Genomic DNA, 22,725 nt, shown 5'->3' with positions numbered 1-22,725 from the left:
ACCAACATAACACACAACACTGTGGGAACTATGGAGTGTCCCTTCTAGTGAACCTGACATGCTATTATTATTTTTTGTATTTCTTGTGACTCCTTACAGTATGCGGTTGTTCTGGTCAATAACACTTTGTCATGTCCGGGTGTATACTGTATATAACGCATATGGTAACAATACAGGAAAGAATCAAATAATTGCACATTCATGCACTGAAATTGGATGCAGGATGTTGATGCAGTCATCATGTTTCAAGAGAATCTCTTTTATTTTGTCTGTGCCACACAGGAAATGCTGCATGGCTTAGTTTAGGAAAGTCCCCTTTATTCTAGCTAAATACATATTTCTTTATAACTGAAGTCCACATAAACACTTTGGTTCATAACAGGTTTAAACCATTTTCAACCAACCCAGAGAAAATAGCATATGGATCTTAACCATTTGTCAACAAAAGTTACAATCTGAAAAACCTTCCAAACTCAAAATATGTTGCTTTCAAAGGAGTCATTTACAGCAAATCATTCCAAAAATGAGGCCTACTAAATAACTTTGACACTTGAATTCTTGCAAGGAGCCATAAGTCTGGGGGTATCAACAATGCCATACTGGGTTGTTCACATTGAAAATATTAGTTGTTTATTCATGTATTTCGAATTCCATAGTTAGTTCTCTTGCATTTGTGTCAGATATTATACCATTCTCAATCTCACTTGCCCAGCCCACCACTATGAAGAGCATGATTTCCATCACTTATCAATGTATAGGGAACAGGAGAGTTTGGAGGCAACTGTCAAAATACCAGGGTTGCATTCAAGAAATCTTTTGAAACTGTTCACCCTGGACACTTTGAAATAGTTTGTAACATCCATAGACAGACATTCAATCTGGTCTTCTGTCTGTGTCACAGGATCACAAAGGCTGATGGTGATAGTAGAAATCAAGTCACTGTAATGGACACATTGTGCAACCTTATGTGCAATAACAACCGTGAACACTGCAAAACATTGTACATCTGGTAGCTAAACAGCTATGACTTGACTACAGTAATTCTGTGATACCATTAAACTGTTTTTATACAATCTGATAAGTCTGCAGTGATTCGTTTTCAGTATGTTGATCTACTGTATTACCGTGTCAGTTTTATTTGTGACAAAAAAAAAACATTCCAAATTATAATGTGAAGTTCCTTCATCAAGTAATCGACCAAATCGTCTGTATCTCCTAGTTAGGTTCTCAAATACAAATATTTATATCAAAAGTTATACAGCACAATTCTCACCATTTCCTTTACAATACCTTTGATTAGTGAACATTAAATTATTCACAAATTGGAATGGAACAAACAATGGTGTTGGCCGTGCTAAACAAACATGAAAGAACGACAAATGAAAACCGCTTCATAGGCACAACTTAAATAAAGGCATTTGTGAAATTGTCATATCTAATATGGCGCTTATGTTCAGTATCAATAGGCATTAAAACAAAAATGCTATGACCACTTATTTACAAACGGCTAAAATCTCTTGACAGATTCATGCTTTACTTCACAACCTGAATGTGTCTTTAAAGTGCATGCAACAATAAGCAGTTTTACTGAGTTGAATCATTGTGATAAAATACACACCTTGATCAAACTGATGCCAATAAATCCTAAATACTGAACAATGGAACATAAATATCGTAATTGTTTAAAAAAGTGAAGGACTATAGTCTTTAGCTCAATATGGAATTAAGTAAAAGCTCTCCATAAAACTGCGTACATACATCTGACACCGTCCCCATACCCTCTTTTTAGCTCACAGTATTCACATCCAGTATTATTCACATTCTCTGAGTAGAAAGATGAAGCAGCTAAACATCACGGTGGAGTCCGCAGCTCACATTCCACAATGCCTCTCCATGTGACATACGCATTAAGCATTATATGAACATGGTTAATACTTAAACATATCAAAGTGCTCATTTTTACTCAAATTTCCTGAATTTTATACCAAAAGGAGCTGTGACGGCATGGAGGAAAGAGTCAGTTCTTATTTTTGATAAGCATTAGTTTCTTGGTTTGTCTTGCTTTATTTAGTCTTGTGTTTTGAATTCATCTTGTTTTATTTTCCCCCTTTTTAAATTGCACAAAAGTAGTTCCCCGGGCACATGACAGCACTATGCTGTGATGTGGTATCTAAAAGACTAGAGAGAGATAAAGAGAGTTATCCAGCATTGTCACTGTGGAGGTTGACGATGGTCAAGCACGTGTCTACACCATACACCAGAAGCAAAGAGTCCTCCACACACACATCCATTTTCATCTGTCGTCCTCCTTGGGGAAGTCCAGTGATCCTAAGCTCCCAAACCCCAGCTTAGCGCTCTCTGCATCGAAAGCGTCCATCTCCCTTTCTTGCCGTTCAAACAGGTGCTTGATCCTTTCAGTGCGTTCCTTCTGAAGTGAGGCCAGCTCCTCTTCAATCTGAATCCACAATTGTTGAATATTAAACAATAAAATAAGTGAAGTGGTCAGTTTAAAGAGTTTGTGTTACTTATAAAATAATCAAAACATACCTTTTGTTCCAGGTGGGCCCTGCGTAAGGAGACTTCCTGCTCCAGCTTCTGCAGCTCCCGCTCGTGTTGGGCTTCTGTCTGGGCCTTGGTCTTGTTCTGGTAGGCATCCAGGAGCTCCATCTCCTGCTGCAGCTGCTGCTTCAATGCCTGGCACTCTCCTTGCTGCTCCTCCTCCAGACGCATCTGGAGGACCAGAGAGACGAGAGCGAGAGGGGTTAAAAATACATGGAAGTAAAGTAGCCTTGCACAAGCTGGAACAACTCATAGGAGAAAAAGCTTATCTCCTGTTTCTGTAGCGTGAGGCAGCTTGATGTGCAAATACACCACTGGGCAGGATACTAGTCTATCGCAGGGCCTTAACCAATCCATCTCCTTAATACTGAGTGACAAGCAGACTCATCAGGTCCAATTTCTTTTGTCCTTCGGTATGACTCGGCCGGGGATCGACCTTCCCATCTCAAGTCGGACACTCTAACCACAAGGCCACAGAGTTGGCAAAAAATGTAATGCATGTACCAGCAGAGATTGTGTGACTGTTTGGAGGTTTAGGGTAAGTCCCCTTACCGCTTGTGAGGCCATCATCTCGTTGATGCTCTGCTCGTACTGCTCGGCCAGCACGGCGAGTTTGCGTGTCTGCTCCTCCTTCAGTGACTTTAGGATGGCTTTGTGCTCACTCTTAGGAGAGACCTCAAGCTGATGGTTCCTCAGGGATTTGTACTGCTTGTTCTGCACCTTACACGTGTCCTGGAACTGTTTCTTGATCTGCATCTCCAACATCTCCAGAAGGACAAATGGAAAGAAGAATTGTAAGAAATATACAGTAAGAAACAATAATTTTGCCAGTTTTGGGTGCCGGCTGAGCTTCAGTCTGACCAGGGGTACAACTTTAACTAAAGGGTCTTTGCCTAGATGTACAGGCACAGAATGATTTCTCATTGGCTCTTACTAAACCAAATTTACAGTGCAACAGCTGCGGTATAGATTCTATGCACCTTGAGGTTCCGGGGCTGCTGCCTCTGCTCTAGGGCGTGCTTCCTGTGCAGCTCTCTCTGCCGCCGGCCGTTGTACTCCTCCTGGTTCTCCAACTCGGTCTGGTGCTGCAGGCGGATCAGCTCAACACGGAGCCTCTGCAGTGTCTGCAGCTGCCTGCGCTCCAGCTCCTGAGTGGACTCATCCTGTCGAATCATCAGGGCCTGCTCCATCTCCTTCTGGGTCTTCTTCTTATTCAGCTCCTGGGATGGGACATATTCCTCATCTTTCCATTTCATTTTAAATATACAGTTCTTCAGATTTGTACAGTGCAAATTAGGCCATTTAATAAAAGAGGTTGAGATGATTATTTTACCAGGAACTATGAGGCAAAGTTGAAGAAAGCAATCATACAACAGACTGATAAAGAAGGGATATAAATGCACACATCTATCAGCATCATGGACCCTGCATGTTCCTGTTAGCTAACTAAATCTCAGAGAGCAACTGTACCTCTCTCATTTGCTCGTGTTCAAACTCGTGCCTCCTGACTAGTGTCCTGCGTTTCATGGCCCGGCAACTCCTGTCATAGACCAGCCTCTGCTGGTCAAGGAGATGGGCCTCATCATCAGCCTGTGAGCGCTGCACCGTCTCCTTGTGCCTGGACAGACGCTCCTGCTTCTCCTCCTTGGGTGTACTGGGGTCCTCATTCATCTCCTACAACACCCAGACAAGAACCAGGGCTTAGTGGGTCATGGGGCGGCAGGGTAGCCTAGTGGTTCAAATCCCCGAGCTGACAAGGTACAAATCTGTCGTTCTGCCCCTGAACAGGCAGTTAACCCACTGCTCCCCGGTAGGCCGTCATTGAAAATAAGAATTTGTTCTCAACTGACTTGCCTAGTTAAATTAAAAATAAAAACATTAAATGGAGAGAATGCATGGAAAATGCAAACAATTTCACACAAACAAAGAGGAAACATTTGTTAATGATTCATACATTTACCTCTTTGATCTTCTCTTTACAGAGCCTGTACTCTCTCTTCTGGTTGTCTAAGAAGGTGGTCAGCTCCTTCTTTTGCTGGGCAATGAGCTGTTGTTGGATCCTCTTCTCCTCTGCTGTAGCTGCCTTTAACTGTATGGGAACATATTAAATGTTCCACAATTAAAGGTTTATCACCTCCCTTCGATGTTCTGTTTAAAATTCTGACATTATACTGAAAGGGCAAAATTCTAAGGATGCTATCTAATCAAGGAGTTTGAACATATTCAGTTTACACCTCATTCATACGAATCAGGACCTACTGTCCTACCAGACAGTACATCCATCATTCACCTCTTTGTCTGTGTGAACGGCGTGCCGTTTGGCCAGTCTCTCCAGTTCTATGTAAGTGTTGTTGGCGTGGGTCTCCACTTCTTTCTGCAACCGGAGCCTAAGCTCATCCATCTCCGCCTTCAGCCTGTTCTCCAGGGCGATCAGCTGCTTCTGGTGCTGCCGCCGCATGCGCTTATAACCAGACATCTGCTCCCGCAGCTCAGAGTCCTGCTCATGCTCCTGGATCTACCTGGTGACCTGGACACAGGGGTCAGGGGTCGGAGGCCACAGAGAGAACGGTCAGGGGTGAAAAGCAAGAAGGCCTGTGAAGGAAGACGACTGTAAAATTAAAATGTACTGTATCGTTCAACATGGACGAGTATCCTAGTCATGCTCAGTAATAGACCTTAAAATACAGTAGAACAATGTTCTTTGTGAATCTGAAACATAACTTCACATATTTTAGTCTTTGCAAGAATACCTTAAATGGAATAGAGTCCTCACAAGGACTATATACAGTACACCTAAAGCGAACTAGTATTTATTTGGTTCTATGTATTTGCTCTTACTCTAGAGAGCATTCTCTGAATTTCACCCTTGATGTAGTATAACTAAATTAATTCCAGAATATACCAAATATAATCTGCGTTCTTGTCCAACACTTCAATCAATTGTAACTTAAGATGGCCTCTATGACCACCTATCACAAATCCTGTCATAAATTTGACACATAAAACACACATGCAAAGGCACATGCACACACAATCGCACATCATTGTTAATTGGTGGACATTCCTGGGGATTATTAGCTACAGTATCTGTGGATAGCAGGGCAGGAAATAATGCACACTGTTCCTCTTCACTGATTGATCATTGCTGCTTGGCTCAGATTTCATGCTAGTAACATAGCACATGCATCATCAATTATGGTTGCTACATACATGAACATAAAGAGGGTGCCTTGACCGTCAATGTGGTGTTCCTCATGCTAATATATCTGTCACGTACATACTGTATATGTAGCCACAAATGGAGCGGTATGAGCCTGGTTTGCAGGCCTACTATTGAATGGTAAAGGTACAGCTTGTAAATAAATAACAAAAACACTTGAAATCATGATAAACCGATAGCGAAAGAGATTTGATAGAAATCCAAACGATTACACACATATAAAAGCACAGGCATAGGGGGAAAACGGAGGACACTTATTAACGGGATCCGGTTGCCATGACTACAGATGTGCAGCTGAAAGGACGGAGATCGAGAACCCCCCCCTTGTTTCTTATGCAAACAGCGGGGAGAGGGAGCCTGCCTACCAAAGATGCTGATGATTTGATGGTGGCAAAGCATTCACAGATCTTGCAGTCGAGAGCCCGGCTCTTGTGAGAAGAAGTAGGCCGCAGCTCTGGCCTGGCGTCCCTGTGCACAGCCTCATCCCTCACGCAAGCATGGTCCTGCAGGGGGGGAGGAAAAGGAGGAGAGAGAGGGGGTGGGCGCTTCCCAGGCCCTCTATGCTCGCTGTTGCTGCTGCTATCGCTGCCGTGTCTCCCAGCATCCAGCACACATCCTGCTTTAAATGCATCCTTCCCCTGCGTGGTCCCTCGCTTACTGCCTGCAGCTCCTCGCTAGAAATGAACAGGGCATCGCAGAGTGATAGCGGGCCCCGCCAGGAAGGCAGCAGCTGAAGGTAGTCCTCGTCTCTGGCGTCTCCACTTCCTGAGGAGGAGGAACCAAATGGATCCGGTGGGATAGGGTGAAATATACAACGCCTATAACATACAATCAGGGCAAAAAGAAGAGGAGGGAAATTATAAAGAGAGATTGTTGCATTCCTCCCAAACTCAAAATCAAATAAAAAAGATTATGGGCCGTATTCCTTTTCTTGTATTCCCATGATGACATGAAATGTTAGGTGATCTGTGAAACAATGTAAATCAAACAGAGATCCATCCAAGGCACATTTCCCCTATGACGATACTAATCAGCTAGATATTTATTATATATTCCAATTCATTTTCAGTCAAAATACATTGTGCTCTTTCTTAGATGGTTGTTTCTAGTGCCTTCTATTGATCTCTCCAGCTCTTTCACGAGCCATCTTTCACACTCCCACTTTTTTTTTTAAAGAGACACTGCAATGTTTCACATACTTGATGGAAGCTGTACAACGATTCTTTAAATTCATTATATGGTGTGGCTTCCTTAATTTAATAGAATGTTGTTGATTCTTGGTACAGATTTGTAAACATTTCTGAATAAACAACAAGGTCATTATAAAAGTCATACAATAGTAGTATTGTAAAAACTACTTCAAACGAATACTAGTTCAATGGACTGTCTATAGGTAACCTGCTGTACAGAACTTGATTAGCCTTTACAATAACTTTCATGAATAAGCCATTATAAATGTTTATATGTGTTTTGTAAATTACTATGAATGACATAATTGCTTCTGAATTGTAATTATGTTTATACATGCTTAAAATGTTTACAAATAATGGCATTGTAATTCATTAATAGGTAATAGGTACGCTGTTTGTAAATATGTATATTATTTGTTAAAGCTGCGATATGTAACCTTTTGGGCAACCTGACCAAATTCACATAGAAATTTGAGTTATACAGTGCATTCGGAAAGTATTCCGATTCCTTGACTTTTTCCACATTGTGTTACGTTAGCCTTATTCTCATCATTCTACACACAATACCCTATAATGACAAACTAAAAACAGGTTTTTAGAAATTGTAGCAAATGTATTAAATGTAAAAAGCAAATACCACATTTACAGAAGTATTCAGACCCTTTAGTCAGTACCTTGTTGAAGCACCCTTGGCAGCGATTACAGCCTCAAGTCTTCTTGGGTATGAGAGGGAGATTCTCCCATTCTACTCTGCAGATCCTCTCAACCTTTGTCAGGTTGGATGGGGAGCGTCACTGCAGTTATTTTCAGGTCTCTCCAGAGATGTTAGATTGGGTTCAAGTCCAGGCTCTATCTGGGCAACTCAATGACATTCAGAGACTTGTCCTGAAGCCACTCCTGTGTTGTCTTGGCTATGTGCTTAGAGTTGTTGTCCTGTTGGAAGGTGAACCTTCGCCCCAGTCTGAGATCCTGAGCGCTCTGGAGCAGGTTATCATCAAGGAAATCCCTGTGCTTTGCTCCATTCATCTTCCCCTCGATCCTGACTAGTCTCCCAGTCCCTGCCGCTGAAAAACATCCCCACAGCATGATGCTGTCACCACCATACTTCACCGTAGGGATGGTGCCAGGTTTCTTCCAGATGTGACGCTTGACATTCAAACCAAATAATTCAATCTCTGCTTCATCAGACCAGAGAATCTTGTTTCTCGTGGTCTGCAAGTCCTTTGGGTGTTTTTTGGTAAACTCCAAACGGGCTGTCATGTGCCTTTTACTGAGGAGTGGCTTCCGTCTGGCCGCTCTAGCATAAAGGACTGATTTGTGGAGTGCTGGAGAGATGGTTGTCCTTCTGGAAGGTTCTCCCATCTCCATAGAGGAACTCTGGAGCTCTGTCAGAGTGACCAACGGGTTCTTGGTCACCTCGCTGACCAAGGCCCTTCTCCCCCGATTGTTACGTTTGGCCGGGCGGCCAGCTCAAGGAAGAGTCTTGGTGGTTCCAAACTTCTTCCATTTAAGAATGATGGAGGCCAATGTGTTCTTGGGGATCTTCAATGCTGCAGAAATTTTTTGGTACCCTTCCCCAGATCTGTGACTCGACACAATCCTGTCTCTGAGCTCTACGGACGATTCCTTCGACCTCATGGCTTGGTTTTGTGCTCTGACATGCATTATCAACTGTGGGACCTCATATAGACAGGTGTGTGTCTTTCCAAATCAATGTCCAATCAATTGCATTTACCACAGAGGCACTCCAATCAAGTTGTAGAAACATCTCAAGGAGGATCAATGGAAACAGGATGCACCTGAGCTCAATTTCGAGTCTGAATACTTATAAGGTACAGTGGCAAGAAAAAGTATGTGAACCCTTTGTAAATACCTGGACTTTGCCATAAATCGGTCATAAAATGTGTTCTGATCTTTATTTAGGTCACAACAATAGACCAACAGTCTGCTTAAAATAATAACACACAAACGTGTATTTTCTTCTGTTGAAGCCATTCTGTTGTTGATTTACTTCTGTGTTTTGGGTCGTTGTTCTGTTGCATCACCCAACTTCTGTTACACTTCAATTGGTGGACTGCCTAACATTCTCTTGCAAAATGTCTTGATAAACTTGGGAATTCATTTTTCTGTCGATGATAGCAAGCTGTCCAGGCCCTAAGGCAGCAAAGCAGCCCCAAACTATGATGCTCCCTCCACCATACTTTACAGTTGGATTGAGTTTTTGATGTTGGTGTGCTGTGCCTTTTTTTCTCCTCACACAGTGTTATGTGTTCCTTCCAAACGACTCAACTTTAGTTTAATCTGTCCACAGAATATTTTGCCAGTAACGCTGTGGAACATCCAGGTGCTCTTTTGCGAACATCAGATGTGCAGCAATGTTTTTTTTGGACAGCAGTGGCTTCCTCTGTGGTGTCCTTCCATGAACAACATTCGTGTTTAGTGTTTTACGTATTGTAGACTCGTCAACAGAGATGTTGGCATGTTCCAGAGATTTCTATGTCTTTAGCTGACACGCCAGGATTCTTCTTAACCTCATTGAGCATTCCCTAGGAGTGACATTTTGAGCCTGTAATCAAACCCACAAATGCTGATGCTCCAGATACTCACCTAGTCTAAAGGCCAATTTCATTGCTTCTTTAAATCAGGACAACAGTTTTCAGCTGTTATAACATACTGTAATTGCAACAGGGTTTTCTAATGATCAATTAGCCTTTTTTAAATTATTAACTTGGATTAGCTAACACAACGTGCCATTGGAACACAGGAGGGATGGTTGCTGATATTGGGCCTCTGTACGCCTATGTAGATATTCCATAAAGAAATCAGCTGTTTCCAGCGACTATTTTTTTAAATTTTATTTCACCTTTATTTAACCAGGTAGGCTAGTTGAGAACAAGTTCTCATTTGCAACTGCGACCTGGCCAAGATAAAGCATAGCAGTGTGAACAGACAACACAGAGTTACACATGGAGTAAACAATTAACAAGTCAATAACACAGTATAAAAAAAAGGGGAGTCTATATACATTGTGTGCAAAAGGCATGAGGAGGTAGGCGAATAATTACAATTTTGCAGATTAACACTGGAGTGATAAATTATCAGATGGTCATGTACAGGTAGAGATATTGGTGTGCAAAAGAGCAGAAAAGTAAATAAATAAAAACAGTATTGGGATGAGGTAGGTGAAAATGGGTGGGCTTATTTACCAATAGACTATGTACAGCTGCAGCGATCGGTTAGCTGCTCAGATAGCAGATGTTTGAAGTTGGTGAGGGAGATAAAAGTCTCCAACTTCAGCAATTTTTGCAATTCGTTCCAGTCACAGGCAGCAGAGTACTGGAACGAAAGGCGGCCAAATGAGGTGTTGGCTTTAGGGATGATCAGTGAGATACACCTGTGCTACGGATGGGTGTTGCCATCGTGACCAGTGAACTGAGATAAGGCGGAGCTTTACCTAGCATGGACTTGTAGATGACCTGGAGCCAGTGGGTCTGGCGACAAATATGTAGCGATGGCCAGCCGACGAGAGCATACAAGTCGCAGTGGTGGGTGGTATAAGGTGCTTTAGTGACAAAGCGGATGGCACTGTGATAAACTGCATCCAGTTTGCTGAGTAGAGTGTTGGAAGCAATTTTGTAGATGACATCGCCGAAGTCGAGGATCGGTAGGATAGTCAGTTTTACTAGGGTAAGTTTGGCGGCGTGAGTGAAGGAGGCTTTGTTGCGGAATAGAAAGCCGACTCTTGATTTGATTTTCGATTGGAGATGTTTGATATGAGTCTGAAAGGAGAGTTTACAGTCTAGCCAGACACCTAGGTACTTATAGATGTCCACATATTCAAGGTCGGAACCATCCAGGGTGGTGATGCTAGTCGGGCATGCGGGTGCAGGCAGCGATCGGTTGAAAAGCATGCATTTGGTTTTACTAGCGTTTAAGAGCAGTTGGAAGCCACGGAAGGAGTGTTATATGGCATTGAAGCTCGTTTGGAGGTTAGATAGCACAGTGTCCAAGGACGGCCGGAAGTATATAGAATGGTGTCGTCTGCGTAGAGGTGGATCAGGGAATCGCCTGCAGCAAGAGCAACATCATTGATATATACAGAGAAAAGAGTCGGCCCGAGAATTGAACCCTGTGGCACCCCCATAGAGACTGCCAGAGGACCGGACAGCATGCCCTCCGATTTGACACACTGAACTCTGTCTGCAAAGTAATTGGTGAACCAGGCAAGGCAGTCATCCGAAAAACCGAGGCTACTGAGTCTGCCGATAAGAATATGGTGATTGACAGAGTCGAAAGCCTTGGCAAAGTCGATGAAGACGGCTGCACAGTACTGTCTTTTATCGATGGCGGTTATGATATCGTTTAGTACCTTGAGTGTGGCTGAGGTGCACCCGTGACCGGCTCCGAAACCAGTCATTTACAACATTAACAATGTCTAAAATTTATTTCTGATCAATTTTATGTTATTTTAATGGACAACTAATGTGCTTTCCTTTCAAAAACAAGTGATCCCAAACTTTTGAATGGTAGTGTGTATATATGCATGTGTGTGTGTGTATATATATATATATATATATATATATATATAAATCATGTTATCATGTTATTTTGGCATTAATACATATCAGTTTGCAAACAAAGTTACAAAAAAAATTAAATTATTGCATTAATAAAGCAGCATACTAACATGGTCTCTTCTTGAGTAAGGTCTTCTTGGTTTTCTTGAGTAAGGCAGCTCCAAAATGCAGGTGTTTCAGCCTAGCTCAGTGCTTTCTGTGGTGGTGGGGCAGCCAGCAGAAAATACGAAGCGTAGGGGTTGGTAATGTTTTCTAGTCGCACTGTGATTGGCTCAGTGTTCTGTCACTCATGGGGGCACTACGTCACCGTAAAATCTACAGGGAGAGCTCCAAAATTCAAGCCCCTTGGGTGCTGCCATAGAGTTACATTAGAAATGCCCATCCATGAATGCTTAAAGTCATTGACCACAGATAAAATCACATATCTACAGTAGCTTTGATTGGACTGATCATGTTAACATCATACTTTCAAAATCTTAGTTAGCAAGCTTTCAGTCATCATCATGAATCAAGTCGACAATCAACTTGGAAATCCTTTTCAGTCCTTGTCATATGAAGAGAAATTATAGATAAAACATGCCGGTGCTCATCGGCCATTGAACATAAACATTACACAACAAGTTGGAAATCGCAAATTCAACAATGAGTGGTTTGGAAGGAATCAGTGGCTAACTCCAAGCATTGTAAAGCAATCACTAGCCTGCTATTCAGTGGAGTGGATGTGTGGTCCAAGTCTGAGTTTTAAGGGTCTCTTTTCCAAGCTTTAAGGGATAAACATTCAACATTGGCCATTCTGTCAATCCAGCATGACTTCTGCCACTTTCAAAGCAAATGGAAACTTGGAACTGGGAAATCTCAGACTTCAGTGAGTTCAAGACAAGTGTGAATTCCAAGTCGGGAACTCGGCCCTCTTTCAAGAGCTTCTACCTGAATATCACAAACATCATGATTCAACCTTATTGTTCCCAGTTGTCTTGAAAGCACCATAAATCCACAGAATGCCAGACTTCGATGACAATGCATGATGACAACATTTGCCCTAGAAGGACCACCGCGCCATCTTCCTGTTCAAGTGTAGCTTTGACATCCGTCCTAGCTCGCTCATTAATGTCTTAATCAAAATTACAAATGGCCTCTTATCCGCTCGTCATCCCCTTATGCCATAGTTTGTACATCTTAATTGTCAGTAGAAAGCACATTTGTTTAACGTAAGTTAGCCATATCAGCTATGTTTTTTTAAAAGGCAGTAAATGAGGCTGAATGAACTGTTTTGCTGCCAGACCAGGCTCCTCTGATAGCCATGTGTAGCAGTAGTAAGGTGTTGGGATTGCTGTTGGGACAGCATTATGTAGGCCCTAACAGTTTGTGGACACCGTTTGTCATCATTATAGTCCAATTAATGTATTGTTTAGTGTTGTGTAGTGGCTTTGCTTGCATGCCCCACCAAGATTTACATGCTAAAATCACCACTGCAGCTGTATGACCCAGTGTGGTTGCATAAATCTAGCATGAGATTTAAATGGAGTTCTAATGGATCAAATAAAATCAAATGTATTTATATAGCCCTTCTTACATCAGCTGATACCTCAAAATGCTGTACATAAACCCAGCCTAAAACCCCAAACAGCAAGCAATGCAGGTGTAGAAGCACGGGGGCTAGGAAAAACTCCCTAGAAAGGCAAAAACCTAGGAAGAAACCTATAGAGGAACCAGACTATGAGGGGTGGCCAGTCCTCTTCTGGCTGTGCCAGGTGGAGATTATAACAGAACATGGCCAAGCTGTTCAAAATAAATGACCAGCATGGTCAAATAATAATAATCACAGTAGTTGTCAAGGGTGCAGCAAGTCAGCACCTCAGGAGTAAATGTCAGTTGGCTTTTCATAGCCGATCATTAAGAGTGTCTCTACCGCTCCTGCTATCTCTAGAGTTGAAAACAGCAGGTCTGGGACAGGTAGCACGTCCGGTGAACAGGACAGGGTTCCATAGCCGCAGGCAGAACAATTGAAACTGGAGCAGCAGCATGGCCAGGTCGACTGGGGACAGCAAGGAGTCATCATGCCAGGTAGTCCTGAGGCATGGTCCTAGGGCTCAGGTCCGAGAGAGAGAAAGAAAGAGAGAATTAGAGAGAGCATACTTAAATTCACACAGGACACCGGATAAGACAGGAGAAGTACTCCAGATATAACAAACTGACCCTAGCCCCCCGACACATAAACTACAGCAGCATAAATACTGGAGGCTGAGACAGGAGGGGTCAGGAGACACTGTGGCCCCATCCGCTGATACCCCCGGACAGGGCCAATCAGGAAGGATATAACCCCACCCACTTTGCCAAAGCACAGCCCCCACACCACTAGTGTGATATCTTTAACCACCAACTTACCATCCTGAGACAAGGCCGAGTATAGCCCACAAAGATCTCCGCCACGGCACAACCCAAGGGGGGGCGCCAACCCAGTCAGGAAGATCACGTCAGTGACTCAACCCACTCAAGTGACGCACTCCTCCTAGGAACGGCATGAAAGTGCACTAGTAAGCCAGTGACTCAGCCCCTGTAATAGGGTTAGAGGCAGAGAATCCCAGTGGAGAGAGGGGAACTGGCCAGGCAGAGACATCAAGGGCGGTTCGTTGCTCCAGAGCCTTTCCGTTCACCTTCACACTCCTGGGCCAGACTACACTCAATCATATGACCCACTGAAGAGATGAGTCTTTAGTAAAGACTTAAGGGTTGAGACCGAGTCTGCGTCTCTCACATGGGTAGGCAGGCCATTCCATAAAAATGGAGCTCTATAGGAGAAAGCACTGCCTCCAGCTGTTTGCTTAGAAATTCTAGGGACAATTAGGAGGCCTGTGTCTTGTGACCGTAGCGTACGTGTAGGTATGTACGGCAGGACCAAATCGGAAAGATAGGTAGGAGCAAGCCCATGTAACGCTTTGTAGGTTAGCAGTAAAAACTTGAAATCAGCCCTTGCCTTAACAGGAAGCCAGTGTAGGGAGGCTAGCACTGGAGTAATATGATTTTAAAAATGTGGTTCTAGTCAGGATTCTAGCAGCCGTATTTAGCACCAACTGAAGTATATTTAGTGCTTTATCCGGGTAGCCGGAAAGTAGAGCATTGCAGTAGTCTAACCTAGAAGTAACAAAAGCATGGATTAATTTTTCTGCATCATTTTTGGACAGAAAGTTTCTGATTTTTGCAATGTTAGGTAGATGGAAAAAAGCTGTCCTTGAAACAGTCTTGATATGTTCGTCAAAAGAGAGATCAGGGTCCAGAGTAACGCCGAGGTCCTTCACAGTTTTATTTGAGACGACTGTACATGCATCAAGATTAATCTCTGTTTTGTCTGAGTTTAAAAGTAGAAAGTTTGCAGCCATCCACTTCCTTATGTCTGAAACACAGGCTTCTAGTGAGGACAATTTTGGGGCTTCGCCATGTTTCATTGAAATGTACAGGTGTGTGTCATCCGCATAGCAGTGAAAGTTAACATTATGTTTTCAAATGACATCCCCAAGAGGTAAAATATATAGTGAAAACAATAGTGGTCCTAAAATGGAACCTTGAGGAACACCGAAATGTACAGCTGATTTGTCAGAGGATCATTGTACCATAAACTTAGAACCTATCACTGACCATGGATGAAGGTGTACTACAAGATCAAGCCTTTTCTGGAGAGTGTTAAAACGGTGAAGGAACTGGCTAACATGAATTAAGACTTTGCAAAATGCAAAGCGAATTTTGACAAGGCTGAGGCAAGGAAGAAGGTGATTGAGGAAAAGAGGGTATCTCTTCTGCAAGAGAAGAATGACTTGCAACTCCAAGTAGCATCTTTGAGTGAGCCTTTCTCATAGAACGCAATCATTAGCTGAGGAACATTTCAAAATGTTTCAAAGATACCGTTGCATCAATTCATTGATATTGTGTCATTAAATAAACTGTGCGACAGCAGGAATCTGAGAATCTCACAGATGCTGAGGAGAGATGTGAGGGACTATTTAAGAGTATGATCCAGCTTGAGGCCAAACTCAAAGAGACAACGGAGAGACTGGAGGATGTTGAGCTGACTACCGAGAAGAAGAAGCTGGAGGATGAGTGCTCCAAGCTCAAGAGAGACATTGATGACTTAGAGTTCACTCTGGCTAAAGTGGAGAAGAAGAAACATGGAACAGAAAACAAGGTATGACATAATAGATTATATTGTTTCGTTGTAAATGTAACCTGCTTATGTGAATGGAATGATGAAAATGACATTTTTTGGTATCAACACAGTTCGAACTCTCGTTCACTTTAACCAGGTTAAAAATCTGACAGAGGAGATGGCCTCTCAAGATGAGAGCATTGGCAAGCTAACCAAGGAGAAAAAGCCCTCCAAGAGGCACATCCGCAGACCCTGGTGGATCTCCAGGCAGAGGACAACAAAGTTAACACTGACTAAATCCAAGACCAAGCTTGAGCATCAAGTGGATGATGTGAGTTTAGATTTTGATCAAATAACTGTGATAAAACCGTCTCAGAAATGCGTTTAACAAATATGTTCTCTAATTGTATAGCTTGAGGGTTTTCTGGAGCAAGAGAAGAAGCTCCACATGGAAATTGAAAGAGCCTAGAGGAAGCTTGAGGGTGACCTAAAACTGGCCCAGGAATCCATAATGGATCTAGAGAATGACAAGCAGCAGTCAGAAGAGAAGATCAAAAAATGACATGGACTGCAATTTAATAAATAATCTACTGTATCAACATATACTTTTTTATTATGATTCAGACATTTCCTATGTCTATAACAGGAAGGACTTTGAAACCAGACAGCTTCTAAGCAAGATTGAAGATGAGCAATCTTTGGGGTCTCAGCTACAGAAGAAAATCAAGGTGTTCTAGGTGTGAAGTATGTAGTTTATAATGTATTTATTTTCATTCATAATTTATATATGTGTGAAAGGTGGACTCAATTGCATTAACCTTTTCATCTTAGGCCTGTATTGAGGAACTGGAAGAAGAGATTGAGGATGTGCTGCCCACGCTAAGGTTGAAAAGCAGAGAGCTGGATCTTTCCAGGGAACCTGAAAAGATCAGTGAGAGTTTTGAAGAGGCTGGTGGTGCAACTGCTGCTCAAATTGAGATGAACAAGAAGCGTGAGGATGAGTTCCAGATGCTGCGCTGGGACTTTGAGGAATCCACCCTGAAGCATGAAGATACCGCTGCTGCTCTCCACAAGAAGCAGGCTGACAGTGTAGCAGAGCTGGGAGAGCAGATGTACAACCTTCAGAGCATCAAGCAGAAGCTTGAGAAGGAGAAGAATGAATACAAAATGGAGATTGATGATCTCGCATGTTACAGTGTCATAGAGGCCAACAATTAATATGAATGTAATTTCAATCAAGAGCGATGTGCATTTACACCAGGTGGATATAGCCAGTAGCTTGAATAGAAAGAAGCTGACCAGATGGAAGCAGACACACTCAGCAGATTGAGGAGGTGAAGAGACACATTGAGGAGGTCAAGGTAAAAGAACCTGTTATTACAAACAATCAATTCATACATTTTCATTTGTTACTTTATTATAACCAATTACTTGTTTTTCCTTCTTAAAGGCTAAACCCTAGCCCATTGTTTGAAATCAGCCAGCCGTGACTGTGATATGCTGAGGGAGCAGTTTGAGGACGAACAGGAGGCCAAGGCTGTGCTGCAGTGTGTAATGTCCAAGGTCAACAGTGAGGTAGCTCAGTGGACAACCAAGTATGAAACTGATGCAATCCAGCGTACTGAAGAGCTTGAGGCGGCAAAGTGTGTTCAAAAGTAACAACTAATACAGTATGTACCTCTTTTTCTGATATTTCTTCTCATAGTTTCTCATGTAAATGTAATGTTAAAAAGGAAAAAGCTTGCCACCCATCTGCAGGAGGCTGAGGAACAAATTGAAGCTCTGTACTCCAAGTGTGATTCTCTGGAGAAGACCAAACAGAGACTCCGGTGAGAGGTAGAGGACCTCATGGTTGATGTGGAGAGCGCTAATGCCATGGCTGCCAACCTTGATAAGAAGCAGAGGAACTTTGACAAGCTAGAAAGGGAGAAAGCATATCAATAAAAAGAGATGAGTGTAATGAGATACAATGACAGATAATTATATTTCTTGATCATAATAGTGTAAGTTAGTCACATTGTACATTTTTGCAGGTTCTGGCAGAGTGGAAACAGAAGTATAAGGAAGTACAGACAGAGCTGGAGTGATCTCAGGAAGAGATTCTCTCTATGAGCACTGAGTTGTTCAAGATGAAGAACTCCAATGAGGAGGCTCTGGATCAGCTGGAGACCCTGAAATGTGAGAACAAGAACTTGCAGTATAGTGGTTCAATTAATGTTCAGTCAAGAGAGCAATTAGCCAAAGAAATCTGTAAAACAGTTCACATATCACATATTTAGAGGAAGTTTTAAAAGCAGAAGTTGAATGACATTAATGCTATTATAACCCCAGCCTTTTGGACAATTCTGGACAATTCTGGACAATTCCACTTAGTGTAGTATTCACCCTTTTTTAACTGCTAATAAATCCAGAAATGTCTGGAGCCACATATAATTTGAAAATGCATAAATGTAAGATTAAATATTAGCCTTTAAATGTTCCTAGGTTCATCCTACACACAATAATGTACAAGTTATACTTTAAAAAATGTAATCCAAAATAAATGTTTCCTCCGTAGACATCCAAATATATTTTTTATTTAAATATTCTTTCTCTTTCCCCAATAGATCAACAGTGTCAAACATAGCAACACCAAAAGGTTCATGATTGGATGAATAGCTCTGATTTTACAGAAATGTATGTGTGCATGTTGCAATTCTGGGTGTTGTTGGCCTGCTTCCTTTTTAGTAGCTAGCTAGCTAAACATTGATATTCAAGAATGCATGTGTAAATGATAACAGGGGTGTTTTATACTGTTAGCTTGAATCCGTGTGATTTCAATTATGTAAAGATCAGAGGCGTCATGCCAGTAAAGGGCACCAGTGCACGTGTCCCCTCAGATTTGTCTGGTTTTTCAGACGTTAAATTAATTAAACATTTTAATTAACTGGATTTTTTATCCCACTTTTTATCATAATTATTTATAATAAGATCTGTCAGCTGTATTTTGTGGAGGGGGCACATTGACTGGACCAGACAAAGAGCACCCAAAACCCTATTCTACCTATTAGGTGGTTCATTCCGAGGTGCACCACACAGCAAATGCTACGCAAGACGCTAGATACTCTAGTGCATGCAGACAGTATCGTCAGTGGAGGAGGAGAGAGTGTGACACACAGCGTTTTAATAAAGTTAGAGTAGTTTGTCTGACTATCTTAGCTGGCATCCCTGCTAGCATTGTTGCTTTAGAAAATACAAAAATTGCTTTAATTCTTGGGTAATGATACTCTATGCCAGTGTGGCAGTTGTACTAAACTCCAAAGGCATAAAAGTTCTTAAAGAATAAATGTGCATCATTAATTTAAATGATAATTGAACAGGTAAAAAGGTATAGTTAGATAACCTATGCAGAAAAATAAAATACCATTTTTGACATGGCATTAAGATTATGGCTGTAGATTACAGGAAAAGTCTGTTTCAGGTGTTTGAAAAATGTACAATTCTACGACCTAAAGACTTATCCCAAAAACTTTTTTTTTTCTCCAAAATGTAGGCGGTACAGGGGATTATAGGTTTTAATGTGTCTAGTTGAATCAATATTTTTGACCAAAATGCCTTTCTGTGTATCTGCAGAGAAGATCTCAGACCAGACTGAACAGATAAGAGAAACTGGAAAGAGCATTCATGAGCCAGAAAAGGCCAAGAATACTGCAGAGTCTGAGAAGGCAGAGATCCAGACTACTCTGGAGGAAGCTGAGGTTAGGAGGCATATGCATGAATAGGCCCAGTAAGCTTAGTCGAAAAATGTATATAATTTGTTTCTTGTGTAATACATAGGAACCTCTGGAACATGATAAATCCAAGATTCCTCGTTTCCAGCTGGAGCTCAACCAGGACAAGGGTGAAGTCGACAGAAAGCTTGCAAAGGAGGATGAGGAGATGGAACAGATCAAGAGGAACAGCCAGATGGTGATTAATCCATGCAGAGCAATCTGGACCCTGAGAGTCAAGAAGATGGAGGGAGACCTCAATGAGATTGAGATTCAGATGAGTCATGCCAACCACCAAGCTGCTGAGGCCCAGAAACAGCAAAGGTACTTCCAGGGACAACTCAAAGACAAGGTAAGCTTTTTGATCAACATTTGTTTACAAAGTCAATCACTTAATGACTTCCCCACATTTCAAATCAGTCACATACGTGATTAACAGATGTTATTGCGGGTGTTGCGAAATGCTTGTGCTTCTAGCTCCAACAGTGCAGTAATAGCTACACAACTTATACCCAATACACACAAATAAGTAGGAATGAATTGAGACTATATACACATATGGACGAGCGATGTCAGAGCAGAACGGACTAAGATACTGTAGAATACATATGAGTAATGAAAGATAAGTAATTATTAAGTATAGAAAACACTATATACATACGAGATGAGTAATGTCAGATATGTAAACATTATTAAGTGACTAAGATACCATAGTATAGAATACATTATATACATATGAGATGAGTAATGCAAGATATGTAAACATTATTAAAGTGACCAGTGTTCCATTCCTTAAAATGGCCAGTGATTTCTAGTCTATGCTTATAGACAGCAGCCTCTGTTTGTTCCATAACATCTTTATTATTAGGATGCCAAACTGCACCTTGATGCAATCAGAGGACGGGATGACATGAAGGAGCAGGCAGCCATGGTGGAGCGCAGAAACGCCCTGATGTTGGCTGAGATTGAGGAGCTGAGGGCTGCTCTGGAGCAGACAGAGAGGCCACCAAGTGGCAAAGCAAGAACTGGTGGATGCCATTGAACAGGTAGTCATTTAATTTATACCTTTTGTTGACGTTTTATCCTAATTTTGATGGAACTTGTTCTTTACATCATTTGTCTTGAAGACAATTCTTCTGAGCACCAGGTTTCAGGTCCAAGGTGAGGTGGAAGACACTGTTCACGAAGTCAGAAATGCAGAGAAGGCTAAGGCCATCACTGACGGGAGTCAAATAAAATATGTATTAGTTAACTAAAACTTTTCTATGAACAAATATGTCACAAATCATGCTGCATTGATGAGCTGAAGAAGGAGCAGGACACCAGCACTCACCTGGAGAGGATGAAGAATAACCTTAAGGTAACAGTCAAGGACCTGCAGGTCCGTCCGGGAGGGAAGTTAGTGAATGTTTGATTAATTATTGATAACAGGCGCTAACATTTGGAAGGGGATAGCTATACAGTATATGTACATAATGAGCAGAATTCTAATCAAAATATCAATTCCTAAATCAAAGTGCGTGAACTGGAGTCTTGCCTGGTAGGTGGAGCAGATACTATTAAAGGTGTAAAGGTGTCTGCAAATGTGAGAGGAGAGTGAAGGAGCTCACCTACCAGGTAAATTCATTGTCTGTGTTGAACACATGGCTAGAAAATTATTTGACTCTCAGCATCTAAAATAAAACCAATGTCACACCTACCTCAAACTGAGGACAAGAAGAATGTTACCAGGCTGTAGGATTTGGTGGACAAGCTGCAGTTGAAGGTTAAGGCCTACAAGAGGCAGACTGAGGAAGCGGTAAGTCACTTAAAAGCAAATTGATCTCCAATTATTCTACAAAACATGGTCAACCTGAACTGTACCACCCTTAGCCTTCTAATTACAACTATTTATTATGAGTCCCAGCTGAGAGCCAAAAGTTGACTCTGGAAAGGTAATTTTGACATTACATTGTTTAATGGAAAGGTTCCTATTTTACATTTTATTCCATTATCCAAAGACGAGTGAGCAAGGAACAAGTTCCTGATGCCTTTCTGTGTTTCGTATAATATGAAAGTCAATGTGAAAGTGTATTAAACCGTTAATCACACCAGTATTATTCATTTTGCATGAAACTCCCTCTTAACATTCCAAGGGGTTTATTTCCGTTTGTGGAAATACATCTGGTTGTTTGTATGATTCATTAGTATTTCCAGGAAACAAAAGCTGAATAAAGAAGTGTTCATCAACAATGTTACTGAAGTATTCTCAAAACTGCTCATAATGATTGTCATTGTAAAATAATTAAACAATGTCTCTGCAGTTGTTAATTCTTTTAACTGAAATTAATGTATTTCGAAATATATTTTCAACCGAAAAAAAGTTACATGTATTTGACCTACCTTGCCCTCAGGAATTGATTCATCACTCGACTGAAGCACCCGTACTCTTTCAGTGGACACTGGGCAAAATCATCTCAACTCATGTGATGTGTAGGTCTACCAATGTCCAGGCACTCATGCAGATACTCAAGCCATTCAAAAAATTATATTTTGCTAGTCACTTCCCTGACCAAGGCCCTTCTCCCCTAATTATTCAGTTTGGCCCGGGAGGCCAGCTCTAGGAAGAGTATTGGTGGTTCCAAACATCTTCCATTTAAGAATGATGGAGGCCACTGTTTTCTTGGGGACCTTCAAAAAATATTTTGTTAACCTTCCCCAGGTCTGTACCTCAACACAATCCTGTCTCAGCGCTCTACAGACAATTCCTTCAACTTCATGGCTTTTGCACTGACATGCAGAGTCAACTGTGACACCTTATATAAACAGGTGTGTACCTTTCTAAATCATGTCCAATCAACTGAATTTACCACAGGTGGACTCCAATCAAGGTGCAGAAACATCTCAAAGATGATCAATGGAAACAGGATGCACCTGAGCTCAATTTCGAGTCTCATAGCAAAGGATTTGAATACTTATGTAAATAATGTATTTCTGTTTCTTTAAATAAAAAAAAAGTGCAAACATTTATAAAAACCTTGAGTTGTCATTATGGGTATTGTGTGTAGATTTATGAGGAAAATGTTTCATTGAATGAATTTTTGAATAAGGCTGTGACGTAACAAAATGTGAACATTTTGAAGTTTCTTAATGCTTTCTGAATGCACTGTACTATGTCTGTCAGCAACATACCTCTTCACCATACCTAAAATATTATCTGGCCTAGTGACAATGTAAACAAAATGTATTGTGAGTTGCAAGCTTGCTGTACTGGACTAGACTGAAATCTGCTACCTAACCCAATTTACATGGG

At 41.6% G+C, this 22,725-nt stretch overlaps 1 protein-coding gene and 1 pseudogene across 2 annotated transcripts; one reads left to right on the top strand and one right to left on the bottom strand.

Moving 5' to 3' along the window:
- Window positions 1-238: 238 nt before the first annotated feature.
- On the bottom strand, window positions 239-7,335 carry LOC118391409 (serine/threonine-protein kinase TAO3-like). Of its 2 annotated transcripts, none has more exons than XM_052458075.1 (8): window positions 6,145-7,335; window positions 4,850-5,151; window positions 4,520-4,648; window positions 4,030-4,233; window positions 3,540-3,779; window positions 3,112-3,324; window positions 2,548-2,730; window positions 239-2,455 (listed from the first exon to the last, which is right to left on the bottom strand). In XM_052458075.1, exons 2-8 carry the CDS (start codon window positions 5,033-5,035, stop codon window positions 2,294-2,296), a joined length of 1,317 nt encoding a protein of 438 aa, XP_052314035.1. In that variant the 5' UTR covers window positions 5,036-5,151; window positions 6,145-7,335; the 3' UTR covers window positions 239-2,293. The 2 variants fall into 2 exon arrangements, with proteins under 2 accessions (XP_052314035.1, XP_035638670.1); XM_035782777.2 differs by having other exon boundaries at window positions 4,850-5,086; window positions 6,145-7,333.
- An 8,214-nt stretch (window positions 7,336-15,549) lies between these two features.
- LOC118391814 (myosin heavy chain, skeletal muscle-like) lies at window positions 15,550-22,036 on the top strand (annotated as a pseudogene).
- Window positions 22,037-22,725: the final 689 nt, after the last annotated feature.

This window comes from Oncorhynchus keta, chromosome 12 (assembly GCF_023373465.1).
Source record: "Oncorhynchus keta strain PuntledgeMale-10-30-2019 chromosome 12, Oket_V2, whole genome shotgun sequence".
NCBI classification, from domain to species: domain Eukaryota; kingdom Metazoa; phylum Chordata; class Actinopteri; order Salmoniformes; family Salmonidae; genus Oncorhynchus; species Oncorhynchus keta.
This window is presented reverse-complemented; position numbering and strand designations above follow the sequence as displayed.